Source organism: Pteropus alecto, unplaced genomic scaffold (genome assembly GCF_000325575.1).
Source record: "Pteropus alecto unplaced genomic scaffold, ASM32557v1 scaffold161, whole genome shotgun sequence".
In the NCBI taxonomy this organism is placed as follows: domain Eukaryota; kingdom Metazoa; phylum Chordata; class Mammalia; order Chiroptera; family Pteropodidae; genus Pteropus; species Pteropus alecto.
Window position 1 is genome coordinate 9,943,683 of NW_006432943.1, and position 15,006 is coordinate 9,958,688.

At 37.4% G+C, this 15,006-nt stretch overlaps 1 protein-coding gene across 4 annotated transcripts in view; it reads right to left on the reverse strand.

Moving 5' to 3' along the window:
- MTHFD2L (methylenetetrahydrofolate dehydrogenase (NADP+ dependent) 2 like) overlaps positions 1-15,006 on the reverse strand; it is a 109,483-nt gene that overhangs the window by 8,408 nt on the left and 86,069 nt on the right. For all 4 annotated transcript variants that reach the window (XM_025043823.1, XM_015586098.2, XM_025043824.1 and 1 more), the window contains one exon: positions 13,854-13,979. In XM_025043823.1, the coding sequence (XP_024899591.1) occupies positions 13,854-13,979 (126 nt within the window). The remainder of the gene's footprint in view (positions 1-13,853; positions 13,980-15,006) is intronic.

Consider the following 15,006-nt stretch of genomic DNA (forward strand, 5'->3'; position numbering starts at 1 on the left):
GTTCTGAGGCAAGATAAGATCAAATGGGGAACAGCCTGTTCTGTGTTTGCATATTTCTCTAATGAAATGGGTTTATCATCTGGGGTAGACGGAATGGAGGACACAAAAATACATTCCGGCATTTGTCTGAACACTTCAAAAAGAAACAGAAATCAGACATGGGGGTCAGAAAAATATTTTTAAAGTGACAGCAAAACTTCAAGATCTTACGGAACTGTAAAAGCAAAGAAGGTTTGGACCTGACAATGAATCTTATGTAATGGAGGAGCTGAAAAATGTTCATTATGGCCAAAGAATATGGTGAAAAAAGAGAGTAGAAAGATAAAACTAGGAGGTGGTCATGGGCTCCAAGAGCCTGAAGTGAGGGATCAGGAAACTTAGGTGGGAGGTGGCAGTTGTATTTACTGTGTTCAAGGTGAATGCGCTTTTAAGAAAGCCTTTTGTGAATGAACTTGGTTATTTACATATTGAGGAATAGCCAGTTTTGCAAGGCAAGAAAATGAAAAGAAAAATGAGTACTACTAAATAATTTTCAGAAGAAAGTTAAAGGAGAAATTCATATTGTATTTTTATAAAATTTTAGGTTCTTATATGTTATTAAATTATTAACCAAAAAATTTTCTTTCATCTTGGAATATATACTAATCTGTTATGTTCCCTTTTCTTCATTATGTGGATGGCTACTTTTCTTCATGTTATTGGCTTCAGATTTCAAAGGAAGAATTAATACAGGCTTGGTCTGACACCATTTCCATTATTCTTACTTGAAGATAACTATTTTTCAATGTCAGAATAAGAACAATAACTTTGGAGCAGATATTATTTCATGTTTAAAATTTGAGGTGATGACAGGGATGACGGACAAAATTAGGTGTTCAATTTATGTATGTGCCTCCTGAAAATCCAGGAGTGGTATGTGCTTGAGAGGTGTGGACAGATTACTCATGAATGATCTTAATCGCAACATAAGGGACATTAAAGTGTCCTTTAACAACTTAGGTAAGAATAAGGAAGAAGTATGTAATCATTAACCTGTTGGCACTGGCAACTCATGCTTTATGACAATCTCTGGATTGTGTGTTCTGTCATTTTTTCCTCTGGAAACTTTATGTTTCCAAGTTCCCAGGGCTTGGATTTAATAATCCAAACTCTCATCTAAGATACTTTGTTAGGAAGACTCACTGTGAATTCTCAGGTAGATAGGGCGTTTTTGTGTTAGTATATTATATATTACCCCAGAGGTCCCAGATAATGGAATTTCCAGATATACCTAAACAGAATCAATTTTGCCAGTATGTTTTGGAACTTCTATATTCTGGCAAAGTCAAAGAATATAAGTGTGCTTTATAAATCTATTTTTGGGTGAAGGAAGAGGAACCGATGTCTCAAGTTCCTGTAGAATTGTTTTATTTCCCTTTGTATTTGTCCAGTTCTCTGCCACTTTGAAGGAAGTACACTATGGCCTACGACAGATGCCCAATAATGGTACGACTTGCTTTTAAAATCAACTCCCTTCCCTCAAAGGAAAAGGGATGATTCTTTATCTATGGCAAGGCAGCAGAAAAAAAATTTCTTGTTCCTCTCATGTAAATTTCAGTCTCCTGGTATACCTGTGTAATCGTCTAAATTAAATGCTTGGAGAATTTTCCCATGCTTCTAAATGCAGGCTATTTAGGCATGACTTCTCAAACATATCCACTATAATACAAGGGAGACAAGCTTCAGAAGAATGAAGTACATGAATAACGACCAGAAAAACCTGACTGGCATAGGACTGGAGAAATAGTATGACTCAAGAGGTAATATGGAAAACTCTCCACTTTCTCATATAGTGGATATAAAAATGACACTTAAAAGCATGATGAGCCAGAGAGAGTACAAAGCTCTCTGATTAGTGAATGGCTCACCACTGAACTCTTGCAAGGCAATAAGGAATCAGGTGCCCCAGAGGCAATTTACTACACTTTCTCTTGCATTTATCTGGTTGCTTGATTCCTGAGATTTCTACAAGTTTTCTACATATATTAAGACATTCATTATCATGGCACCTTGTGGGACAGTAACGGGATAGACAGAATTAATGCCTGAATGGGATACAGTAGTATGAGATTCTTATACACATTTCTGTACAAATCGTGTTGGCTTCGCTAGGTTGGTGAGCTGTACTTACAAAGACTTCCTTCCCCTATTTCCTGTGCTATTTATATGTGTAGGGTTGCTAAACCTCCCCCTCTTTTCTTTTACTTAAGTTACTTTTCTCCTTATATTAAATCAAATCGGTTTATATCTGGCTACCTGCTTCATAGGTGTGAATATTTAAAATTCCACTCATACCACTCAGAAGGTATTCAGTGGAGCCAAACAGCAAATCAATCACTTGATGAAAGTTTGGAATTGCTTCCCACAAACTCTATCTATGATCCACCAATGAATGGTGTCAGCTGTCTTTGCCAGTTTCCATTTCGGTAGTAGGAATAGAGATCACCGCTATGATATTTCTAGTATTCTATCAAAATAACTAAAAATATCTTCCTTTATGACTTCCTGAAAAAAAAAAAAAAACCATCATTTACTCCTGTCATCCTCCTTAATCCTTTTTCTTCCCTCCCAATCTTTTTTCTCAAGCCACTGAACATCCTTATCATAGAGTGGAAAATCTGTGCACTAGATAAGCTATTTGGAGTGCCCTCAGAATCTCTTAGCAGGGCGTTGCTCATAAAAGTCTGCCATAATCAACCCAAGATAGAATTTCCCTCCCATAGAAATCTGTATTTTAATACAGGGCCCCAAGATACAACTGCAAACAAAACAAAACATAACAAAACAAAACAAACAAACAAACAAAACAAGAAGGAGGCATCAAGCTCTTTTGTTCCTGAAGATGTCCCTTTTGTGCTTCAGCTTTAACTCTTATTTATAAAAATTGATCACTCAATATCACATACATCTACTAAAAAGAACGTCTAAAGTTTGATCTGATTTCAATGATCTAGACTTCACAGTGAGCATCCCGTCCACATTGTAAGCTGAACTGGTGGCAGTTTACTCACCGATGCTGGAGATTCTGTAGTAACCATCAGTGGTTCCACCTGTTTTATGAAATGACCTGTGTGGGTACTATGACCACAGTGTTAGTAACATGTCTCTAACAGAGGCATCTGCAAATTTCCATGAACTTTTTCAAAATTATTGGAAGACATCACCTCTAGGTTAAAGTGTTAGGTTTCCCATTATATCAAAGCTGGACTTTTGGGCTACTTTGTAATCATTTACCACAAAAAGTTGATATTTGAGTCAGACTGATCAACCACATTATTATAAACTGAATGTTTGTGTCCCCTCCAAATTCATATGTCTGCAATCCTAACCTCCACGTAAGGGTACTAGGAAGTGGGGCCTTTGATTAAGTCATGAGGATGGAGCCCTCATGAATGGGATTAATGCTTTTATGAAAGAGATCTCAGAGAGCTCTCTAGCTCTTTGTGCCATATGAGGATACAATGAGAAGTTGGTGTCTGCAATACAGAAGAGGATCTTCACCAGAACCTGACTATGATGGCACCCTGATCTTGGACTTCCAGAATGCAGAACTGTAAGAAATAAAATGCTTGTTGTTTAAACCTCCCAGGCCGTGGCAATTTATTATATCAGCCCAAACCAACTACGACACATATCATCAACTTAAATTACTAACACTGAAAACTGAGTTGGTAGGGAGTCACTTTGAACATTTTTTTAAATAATACCACAGATAGTTTTGTAAAAGTGATACAGTTCAAAAATAGTCCTATTTCCTTAGAAACTGGTAATATGTTCTTACTTTCCCATCTTGTAGAATACACACTCAGAAGTAGTGCCAAAACTACTTCCAAAAGAAGCTAGTTTGGACACAAAATCTGAGATCAGAAACTTTGTCTATCTTGTGCATGGCTATATCCCCGGCATCTCGAAGGTGTTGAGTAAGAAATATGTGCTGAGTAAATCGACGAATGACTCAATGGATGTATCATTATTGGATCTGGGTTATTGTAGATTAATAAAATATTTGATGTTACATTGAGTATGAGTTTTATTCCCATTAAAGCAACTTTAAAGAATTATTTCTGTAATGTAAGAGTAACAAGAGAGATTTATAAGTACAGAGTAGGAGCATACAAATGATCAATGGTATAACTAAGATGACTAAAACCTAGTATGGGAAGGGGATACAAAGAAATGTAAGACAAGAAGCTTAACTTATAGAGGCATACGATTTAGTAGAGACCAACTAAGTAAAAGTCCAAGGTAATATAGGCTTAAGAGCAAAATGAGTAAGGCAGATGAGACCTGCTCCAGGACTGTGGACAAAATAAGAGATAAGCATGAGTGCTTTAAAGTCGATTCGTATGACTGTTGGGTGAAGAACAGACTTGACCAGAAGAGAGCTGAAGCCAGAAAGTAATGAGAAATAGGGCGGTGTTTTAAATGTGAGGTTATGTATTTCCAGATTAGTACTGTGTGGGAATGGAAAGAAACACACACACACTTATACTGTTTTCCACCAGGCATTATGCTCAGCAAGTCACATACATTAGCTCATGTGAAGTGATTATTTCATAATCTTTGTAACAACTTTATAAGGTAGGTATTATTATCTTAGTTTTCAGATGATAAAATCAAGTCTCAGAGAGGTGAAATGATCTGCCTAAGATCATAATTGTTTTAAGCAACAGAGCTGGGATTTAAACCCCAGTCAGCCTGACTCCATAATCTTTTATGAAAGATTGGACAGAATATAAAAAGAGCATGAAGTTAAAGGTAACTCTTAGGCTTCAAATGCAGAGCACTATGCATCTATAAGACATCTGGAAGCAACAGTAGTAAAAGGATAGAAAATATAGTTGAAGAGCTGCTATAAAAGCATTCCTGGGTTTTAGTCCCATTTCCAGTACTTTCTTAGAAAAATTGTATTGGGTTTCTATGTGATTCTAGACCCTCTCTGTCCACATGTCCACATGTTTCAACTATTGGGTTGCAATTTTAAGGAATAATTCTGACCAAATTATAGGGTCCCTTTTGCTGTCCAGTGGAGATTCTTTTGAAGAATGCAAGGTAAGTAAGGCTCCAGCTATTTGGGGCACAATTCAAAACTTTTTACAATATCGTACTTGCCTCATTTAACAGACAGTGTTGGGCCTCACTGTTGAATACAAAAGGCTTTTTGTAATTTTTCCTCCTTGCCTTTGATCTGTTGTTCCCTCCACCTGGAAAGAGCCCTTCTCCCTCTGCTCACTGTACCTGATATATATGTACTTAGATGAAACTCACTGATCCTTTAAGACTCGTCTCAAAAGGATTCTAGAACTGGCATTTTCACTCTTGCTTATTTGAAAATGGTTAGAGTCATAATTGATTCTTCTCTTTCTTTTATATCTAATCATTTACCCAATCATTCTAGCTCCTCTTAAATTATATCTACCATCTAACCACCTCTTAGCACCTTCACCCATCACCACCCTGGTCCACGCCCATCTTGGATAATTTCTTACTCAGATAATTACAGTAGCCTCCTAACAGGTACCCTGTTTATACCCTTACTTCTGTAAAGTCAATTTGCCATTCAGTAATCAGGGTGATTCTGTTAAAACACAAGTTGACTGTCATTTCTTTCCCCCCAAACCTCTAATGCTTTCCACTGCACTTAGGGTAAAATCCAAATTCCTATCCATGGTCTATGGACCCCATGGGAGGATATGGCACCCCTGCTGCTACCTCTTTATCTTTATTTATCATTATTTTCCCCCTTGTTTGCTGTTTCTGTTACAGTGGCCTTTTTGCAGCTCATCAAAACTGCCCCTCAAGGCCTTTGCACTTGTTGGCTCCATGTGCCTAGGACATTCCTCCGAAACATATCCATGTGGCTCTCTCCCTCACTTTGTTCAGGTCGGCAGTGAGCCTTCCCTGACCACCCTTTCTAAACAACCTCACTCCATAATTCTCCAGCCCCCCTTATCTTGTTTTATTTTTGTAACACTAAACACTGCCTAATATAAAACTATGCATGTATTTGTTTATTATTTGTCTTCTCCAACCTGAAGGTAAGCTACTTGTGTGTAAAAACTGCCTATTTAGGTCATTGTTGTATCCCAAATGCCTATAACAATGCCTCACACATGGCATCTCCCCACCGTCTCCTGTGTCCTGGTTCTTAGCCCTCTTCTGGCCTCCAGGGATTCCTGAGAGAGCCGTGGGCAGACCCCCAACCCCCTCTTCCCACTGTCTTCCTCAGGTCTGTTTTCAAAGGGGCAATATAAGGGGCCAGAGAAGCCCCTGGACCTATACTGTGCTGGGAACCATGGGCCAGGAAGAAATTGCTAACAGGAGGTGGGCTCCGCTGCGGTGTCTCCTCCAAGGCTAGTGCATTTTTTTTAGTGCCATTTCCTGGTGCATTTTTTTTAAAAAAGAGAGGCTTGTAGGCCTGAAAGTAGGCAGGCAGACAAGTTCAGGATCTGGGCCTTCTCTTTCCCCTTACTTTTCCAGGAAGCTGGGCTAAGGGAACCCTTTCCCTCTGTCTCTAGGACCAACCCCTCTTCATCTACACATCCCTCCCCAAGTTCAAGCACAGACTCCATCATCAAAACTGTTCTCCCTAGTAGCTTAGTGAGCTGATTCTAGTCCTGGATCCTTCCATCCCTCTATGGCCTAAAGGGTAAGATCCCAGTTCCAGGAGAGCACTCGACCCCATCACCCTCCCAGCCTGTGCATGGGATCGTGCCCCGCAGTGGTGGCACAGAGGATCCCACAGGAAGACCCAAAGGGCAAGCAGTGCATTGAGGAACAGTGAGCCAGGAGAGTCTCTGTACCCATCTCTGCCTCAACTGTGTCCCAGCTTGAATCCTAGATCCCGTGTGTTGTTTTTTATTTCAATTGTGATATAATTGACATAAAACATTGTGTAAATTTAAGGTGTACTACCTATTGATTGGATCCTTTTATATATTATAATATGACTACCACTAGCTTTAGTTAATACCTATAATTATCATTTTCTTTTTGTGGTGAGAACAATGGAGATCTAGTCTTTTAGTAATTTTGACGTGTTGTTGAACATAATCACTATGCTGTGCATTGAATCTCCAGGACTTATTTCTCTACTGGAGCAAGTTTGTATTCTGAAACAATATCTCTCCAATTTCCCTACCCCCCAGTTCCTAGTAACCACCATTCTACTTTCTGTTTCTATGAGTTCAGCCTTTTTAGATTCCACATATAAGTGAGATCATATAGTATTTGTCTTTTTCTGGCTTATCTCACTAAGCATAATGCCCTCAGGGTCCATCCATATTGTTGAAAATGGCAGAATTTCCTTCTTTCTCATGGTTGAACACTATTCCATTATATCTATGCATATCTACCTATCTATCTATCTAACTCATATCTTCTTTATTTATTCGTCCATCAATGGACACTTAGGTTATTTCCATATCTTGGCTATTGTGAATAAAACAGTAATAAATATGGGAATGCAGTTATCTTTCTGATAACCCATTTTCATTTCCTTTGGAAATAGACCTAGAAATGAGAAAATTGGGTCATATAAGCCACAGAAATCAGTGTTGTTTCTATACACTAAAAATTAAATATATGAAAATGAAATAAAGAAAACTACCCCATTCACAATAGTACCAAAAACAATAAAATATTTAGGAATAAATTCAACCAAGGAAATGAAAGGTCTATATAGTGAAAACTACAAGACTTTGACAAAAGAAATTGAAGACACAAAAAAATGGAAAGATAACCTGTGTTCATGAATAGGAAAAATTAATATTATAAAAAATGTCCATACTACCCAAAGCCATCTATAGATTCAGTGCAATCCCTATCAAAATTTCAATGGCATTTTCATAGAAATAGAAAAAATAATCCTAAAATATGCGTGGAATCACAAAAGACCCCGAGTAGCCAAAGCAATCTTGAAAACAAAGAACAAAGCTGGAGGCATCATACTTCCTGATTTCAAACTATACTACAAAGCTAATTTAAAACAGTATAGTACTGACATAAAAATAGACACATAGATTAATGGAACAGAATAGAGTGACCAGAAATAAACCCCCACATAAAGGGTAAATTAATATTTGACAAGGGAGTCAAGAATACTCAATGATAAATAGATAATCTCTTCAACATATGGTGTTCAGAAAACTAGATAATCACATCTAGAAAAATAAAATTGGACCCTATCTCACACCACTCACAAAAATTAATTCAAAATGGATTAAAGACTTAAGACTTGATACCATAAAACTCCTAGAAGAAAACATAGGGAAGGAGTTCCTTGATATTAGTCTTGTAATAATTTTTGGGATATAACACCATAAGCATGAAGCAAAAAATCAACAAGTGGGACTACATCGAACTATGTGGTACATATATTATGATGGAATATTACTCAGCTATAAGAAGAGACGAAATACTACCATTTGTGACAACATGGATCTTGAGATAATCATGCTAACACAAGATAAGCCAGACAAAAAAAGTTGAAAAACACATAATATCACTTATATGTGGGATATAAATCTAAAAGTAACAAACAAACTTGACAAACTGAGACTCATGGACATGGACAGTAGACTAGTGGTTACCAGAGGGTAGGGGGGTGGGGGGAGGTAGGTAAGGGTAAAAGGGGTCAAATATGTGGTGACAAAAAAAATCTAACTATGGGCGGTGAACATACAATGCAATATATATAGGACTTACTGTTAAATTGTACACTTGAAACTGGATTTTGTTAACCAATGTCACCATAAAAATAAAAATAAAAAAACTAAAGAGCTTCTACACAGCAAAAGAAACAACGAAATTAAAAGGCACCCTGTAGAATGGGAGAAAATATTTACAAACCATATATTGGATAAGGGGTTAATATCTAAAATATATATAAACTTCATACAAGTCAGTAACAAAAAATAACCCCAGACAATCCAATTAAAACATAAGAGCCAAGGAACTGAACAGTCATTTTCTCAAAGAAGACACCCAAATGGCCAACTGGTACATGAAAAGATGCTCAACATTATTAATCACCAGGGAAATGCAAATTAAGCCACAATGAGATATTACCTCACATCTGTTAGAATGGATATTATCAAAAAGACAAGAGAAAACAAGTGTTGGTGAGAATGTGGAGAAAAGGGAACACTTGTGCATTATTGGAGGTATTTCAAGTTGGTGTAGCCATTATGCAAAACAGTATGGAGATTCCACAAAAAATAGAAAATATAACTACCATATGATCCAGCAATCATACTTCTGGGTATATATCTGTGGGCTGTGTTCTAACAGCAGGTAACTTGCCCCACCTGGCTAGGCATTTACACAAAATCTGTAGTACAGGAACCAGGAGACACGTGAGGTCTTGGGGTCCTGGTACAGCCCTGGGCCCAGGAATAGCAGCAGAGACTTGCTCATAGATCTGTTCAAAATTTCTGAAAGTATGGTCCAGGCCTCCTTGCCTTGGGCTGCCTTAAAGGACGTCCTGACCTTCTGTCTCTAGGAGAGCTTCATGGCAGTGGTAATAGCTTGATCTCCCAAGCAGTCTCCCGCCCTGTGGACCCAGGTCCACCTATCAACTGACTTGGCCAAATTCAGCCATGGCTGGCCTGCCCTCTGTTGCTAACTCATCTGTCTGGCATCCCAGCCTCACCCCTGACCTATCCTGGGACATTCTGTACATGTCGATAATTTTGCCTTCACTAAGTTCCTTTAGCTGTGTATCTAGAGTCTTTCAAATGGCAAATGGTGGCACTGTCAACATCCTCATGGTCAGCTATTTCAAATTTCACTTTCAGCATCATCATTGTTCATTCCTTTGCTGGCAATTTCCTCTTCCCTCTTTCTATGATCTATTTTTGTAAAATATCATGACGTTTATCACTGGGAGAAGGGAGTCAATAGAATTATACACTTTGTTGTCTGAACTGAATGTTCCATGACCAATCAACAAAAGACTTTGAAAGAAGTGACATGATTGGTCACAGATCATGATGCACATTTGATATTTACATAATAACTTGTGAACTGAGACACTAGCAGAGAAGTTTGCACTTTCTGCAATTACGGTTAACAAACCATGCAAACTGAAATTCAAACGGCTTTGTTGGGAGAGTGGTATTATTTAGTTAAACTGTGGTAACTGAAATCTGCATATCAGAGCCTAGCAAAGTGAGGACTTTGGTACACCAACACCATTGTTCAGGCACTCTTAAAACATGCTATTATACATATTCTGGGGGGAAAATAAAAGAAGTAACAATGTTTCTAGAAGGAAAGTATTAACTAAGTGAAGTACAGGATAATGGGGATAATAAAGGGTAGAAATTATAAGCACCATCTATGAACTCATGTTGCCCCATGACTGTCATCTCAAGCAAGAGGCCCAGGCTCTGTGTGCCTCTGTAACATGGAGATAATAACAATACCTAACTTATAGGCTTACCGTAAGAATTAAATGAATTTATGTAAAAGGATTAGAACAGTACCTAGCACATTGTAAGTACCTCTCAAACACTATATACTATTATTACTAAATGAAGAATAATTCCAAACAGCCTGAGAAGAGTGTGTCCCCATGTAAAAAAAGCTTCTTACACCTTCCTTATTCTTAATGTAGTTGTCTACTAGATTTGTCTGCCACCTCTCTAAGAATATCGGCAATTTTGCGACTGAGGTGGCAGGGAATTGTTGGAGCAGTGGTGGAGAAAGAGGCAACAATTGTTTCTCTCTCTGCCACCTCTAGTCCTGACCACCATGTAATGCCATCAGCCCAGGAAGGGCTATTCTATTCTACTCTGGGCTCAAGAGGAGAACGAAGAAAGAAAGAAGAAGAGAATGGAGTAGAGCAAAAAAATGAGAGCAGAAAGCCTGAGTAGAGGAAGAAAGATTATATCTAAACCGAAACAAGAACATAACATTAAAGTCAAACAGAAATATTTAGGGAGTTTTTATATCTCCCTTTGTCAAGAACTATAATAAGCAATGATGCAACCTTCATGCTGCACCTGATATAAAATATCGCTCTTCCTAGAGAGGAGCCTAATTCAAAACTGAGGCCAAAACATTTAATGATTAAGAAAATTACAAATAGGCATCTTTCTTAGAAATAAAATAGATAAAATGACTCCTGGTTTTACAGATCATTGAATTTGCAATTATTTACATATTTCCAATATTCCCCAAATGGGGTCATTGATGAAACTGTTCTTTAGAAAAATCATTCCCATCAAAGTAATATACTTAAAATGGGTCATCCTGTTTCCTTTATTAGTGAGCCAAAGATTTCTGCAAGGATAATTTAATTTAGCATTTGATTTTATCTGCATCCGTTTTGTTAATCTTGGCTACAGTTATGGTGAAACTTTCACCGATACTCACAAAGCAGCCGCACTTTCCCTGTAGCAATTAGCAGCCAAACACTACCTATACGTTTTGTGGCATAACTCAAGTTAAAGTTCTTTCCTCTCAGCCAAGAGATCATCCCTCACCTCAGGTTAAGTCCTGACAAACAACCTGAAGAACGACATGTCAAAACCTATCACTTGCCTGCTCCTCTGGGTGGCTGAGTCATGGCTTAGCTGGCAAGGCCTTTTCTACCAAGTCTATGTCTTCCTTGGGACTCTGGCTCCATGAACCAGCAGTGTAGCAAGAGAAATATCAATCATATGGGTGCATTTTATAAGATCAGAAAAACCTGACCTTCCAAAAGTTTCTGTGATTTTAGACAATCATTTGATAGCAGCTGAATGTCTGAAATACACTAAGCACTACAGCTAAAAGGAGGCAGTGTTATTCTTAATATTATTGAACTGATGACAACACAGATGGTCAGAGAGGTTGCAATCCTAGGACTAAAAGCACTTCTTCAGTCTCATACCCCAATGCTCTTTCCTGCTTATATCATATCTTTCTCTTTGTCATTTGCTTTCTTATTTCATTATATGCTTAGATACACAAATGCAATTTAATACATTCTACCAAGAAGAGTAGTATGCAACCTGAAGTGTATATCTATATGTGACTCAATATATGGACTCACACCTAAATGCTCATTTTCAGAATATTCTCATGAGCCAAAAACATTTTAGCTAAACATAACAATGCATGGAAATGATCTGAAACCAATGAAGTATTGCATAAAGGAAGGGGTCTTATGAGATGTAGTAAACTGCTGGGTAAGTTTGCCCTCTCAAATACAGTCAAGATTATGAACTGAAAACATCCCTGGTTTCGTCTTGAGCAGGTTATTATATGCTGTCTGTGCCATTTGGGTGCATCATAAGTGTGTGGATTTTATAATAAACACATGGCAACTAAAATGTTATCAAGAAGCAGAATGACAGTACAAAAAATAAGAAATAAGGTCAAATCTTGAAATAAAATATATTCTTACTCTTTCAAGTTGAGAAATTCAAATAAAATATTGATGTCTGACATTAGTGGTTGAACATCAAAAATGAAATACAGAAATGCAGTCATTTCCTGAAGAGAACAGAATGTACACATGACACACACACATATATAGACAGACACACATGTTCACTCGAGAGCCATCCCTAGTAGACTAGATGCCCCATCCCTGGCAGGGAACCTATGAATGACAGTCTACGAGGGCAGTAGTGTGCTCTTTGAAAAGGTCCATCTATACTTTGCTCTTATTCACCATTTTGTCCTCAGGATGTATTGTCTTCAGGTTTTCCTTCTTTTTCTTTTCTTTTTAACATGAGGCTCATTATGCCTACTTGGAATCTCACATACATGGGGCCAATACCTTAGGATGCTTCTGATTGCCTGCAAGTTCAGTTTTATTTAACACCACACTACAACTTGGGTAAAACATCAGCTGATGACCACATTACAAGAGGGAATGTAAAATCTGAATTATTTAAAAAATTCTATCATCTATTCCTTTCAGTTTATCTATAAAGACACACTTATAACTAATGAAGTTCTTGGCATGGCCTTGCTTTTCTTTTTTAGCCAGAATGATCAGTCTTATATATAAAATATTTCTAACATGAAAAAGATCTCCACTTACTTTACTATATTCTTATTAGACATCTAAGCTTTCTAGATGTGAATGCAGGTCAGTAGCTAACAAAGATATTAGATTAGGGTTCAGGCATCTAAAAACATATGTCTTGGGGCTCAGTTTCCTCATCTGTAGAGGTAAGGCACTGGGTTAGAACTGTCTATTATTACAGATTGGCTGCCTTATCTCCTTCATGTCCATAGAAATGTTAGCCTAGCTCCTCTTCTTCATTCTCTTTAAAACACAATGGAATAATGCTGAATTACCCAGAACTGTCTAGATTTGAAATACAGTTAGAGTTAGCAAGCACACCCGAAGATGCCTTCTGGCTCTAGGAGTGAATGGCTGAGTATAGAGCATAGAATGTGAAATATAGAGCTAAACTCCAAAAACTAAAAAACTAAAAAATAAAAAATAATGCCTGCTATAAAAGGCCAGCTGAATTATTTCACAGAAAAACTGCATGACAAAATATTTAATCTTGAACTGAATATTAACGGTACAATTATATTTTCTTCACAAGAAGGTAGAGAAGGAACAAAGGAAAGATGGAAGGAAGAGAAGGGAGAGGGAGGGAAGAGGTAGAAAGGAAATACGGGAGGATGGAGGAAAGATGAAGGAAGGAAATAAATGAGTGTGAATAAACTTTTCCCTCAGAGGAAAGAGGTATAATGATTAATAACTTAATAATATCCCCTTCAAATAGAAAGCTTCTCTTTCTACTATCAAAACATGCAAAAAATAATCTTTCTTTATCTTTACTTATCAAATAGTTTATTACCTTCAAAGTCCACATCTCCAACTAATTTTGTCTTTCCTGTTACTGGATCATGGACATAGTTGATACCCACATCAATTACAGCAGCACCTTCTTTAATCATATCAGATGTAATCAACTTTGGAATACCTGAAAGCAAAACAGAGTTGTAAAACACTCTAGAAAATACTTCAATTTTGTCTTTGAATATAACAAAGGTTTATATATCTAATGTTTTGTTGCCATGGCTTTAAGAAATATACAACATACACTGTTCCTAAAGAAGAGGCCAACTGCACTTGATTATTTCTGATCAAGCAGAAGAACGAAGGTAGCACATGTGGGCTTCTGTGGATAAACTCCTGCTAGGATTTACCCTTTCACCTTTGAGACTGCTTACCAGACTTTTCCAAATGAATAAAAAAAAAAGTATAAATAATATAGTGATGATAGTTTATATTCAGAAAACTATACATGATTTTCTTAATTGAAGCACCAAATTTGACAAAATTTTCACTGAACTTTTATTAACATGATGTTTGAAAAAACATGGGTTGGATGAAAGTTCCTATTGGTTGCAGTCATAGTTATTTAAATGACATTTCCAAAACCGTTGATCAGTGCATCTATAAGTTCTATTGAGGTCTTCCATGAAAAGTATTTGTCAGTGATATTTTTAAAAATTTTGTGAAAAACTTGAAAGAACACATTGGCGTTGTGATGATTATTTATCTTTGTCCTCCTCCAGGTTCATTTTCCGACTTTCTTAGCTTTACTCTATGCCAGGGTGGGGCTGATCCTTACAGAGGTCTTGTGTGCTTCCTATTACTCTTGGAACTCTGTCACAGTCATGAGAACAAGCTCAAGCTAGCTTACTGGAGGATACAAATCCTGTGGAGGACAGCTGAGTCATTTCAGCTGAAGCTGTCCTAGACCAATTAGTCTTCAGCCAACCACCAGCTGAAGGCAGATGCTTGAGCAAGTCCAGTCAAGAGCAGAAGAAATGAGACAAGGCCCCCATAACTGACCAGGTGAACCACAGTCTCGAAAGAAAACTGAAAAATAAAAAGGTAGTGTTTAAAATGAGTGAATTTTCAGTTAGCATTCAGGTAATGGCTAGATGGATAGCCAGAGGAGAGGAGAAATTAGGGGTATTGTTTTATAAACTATATAAATG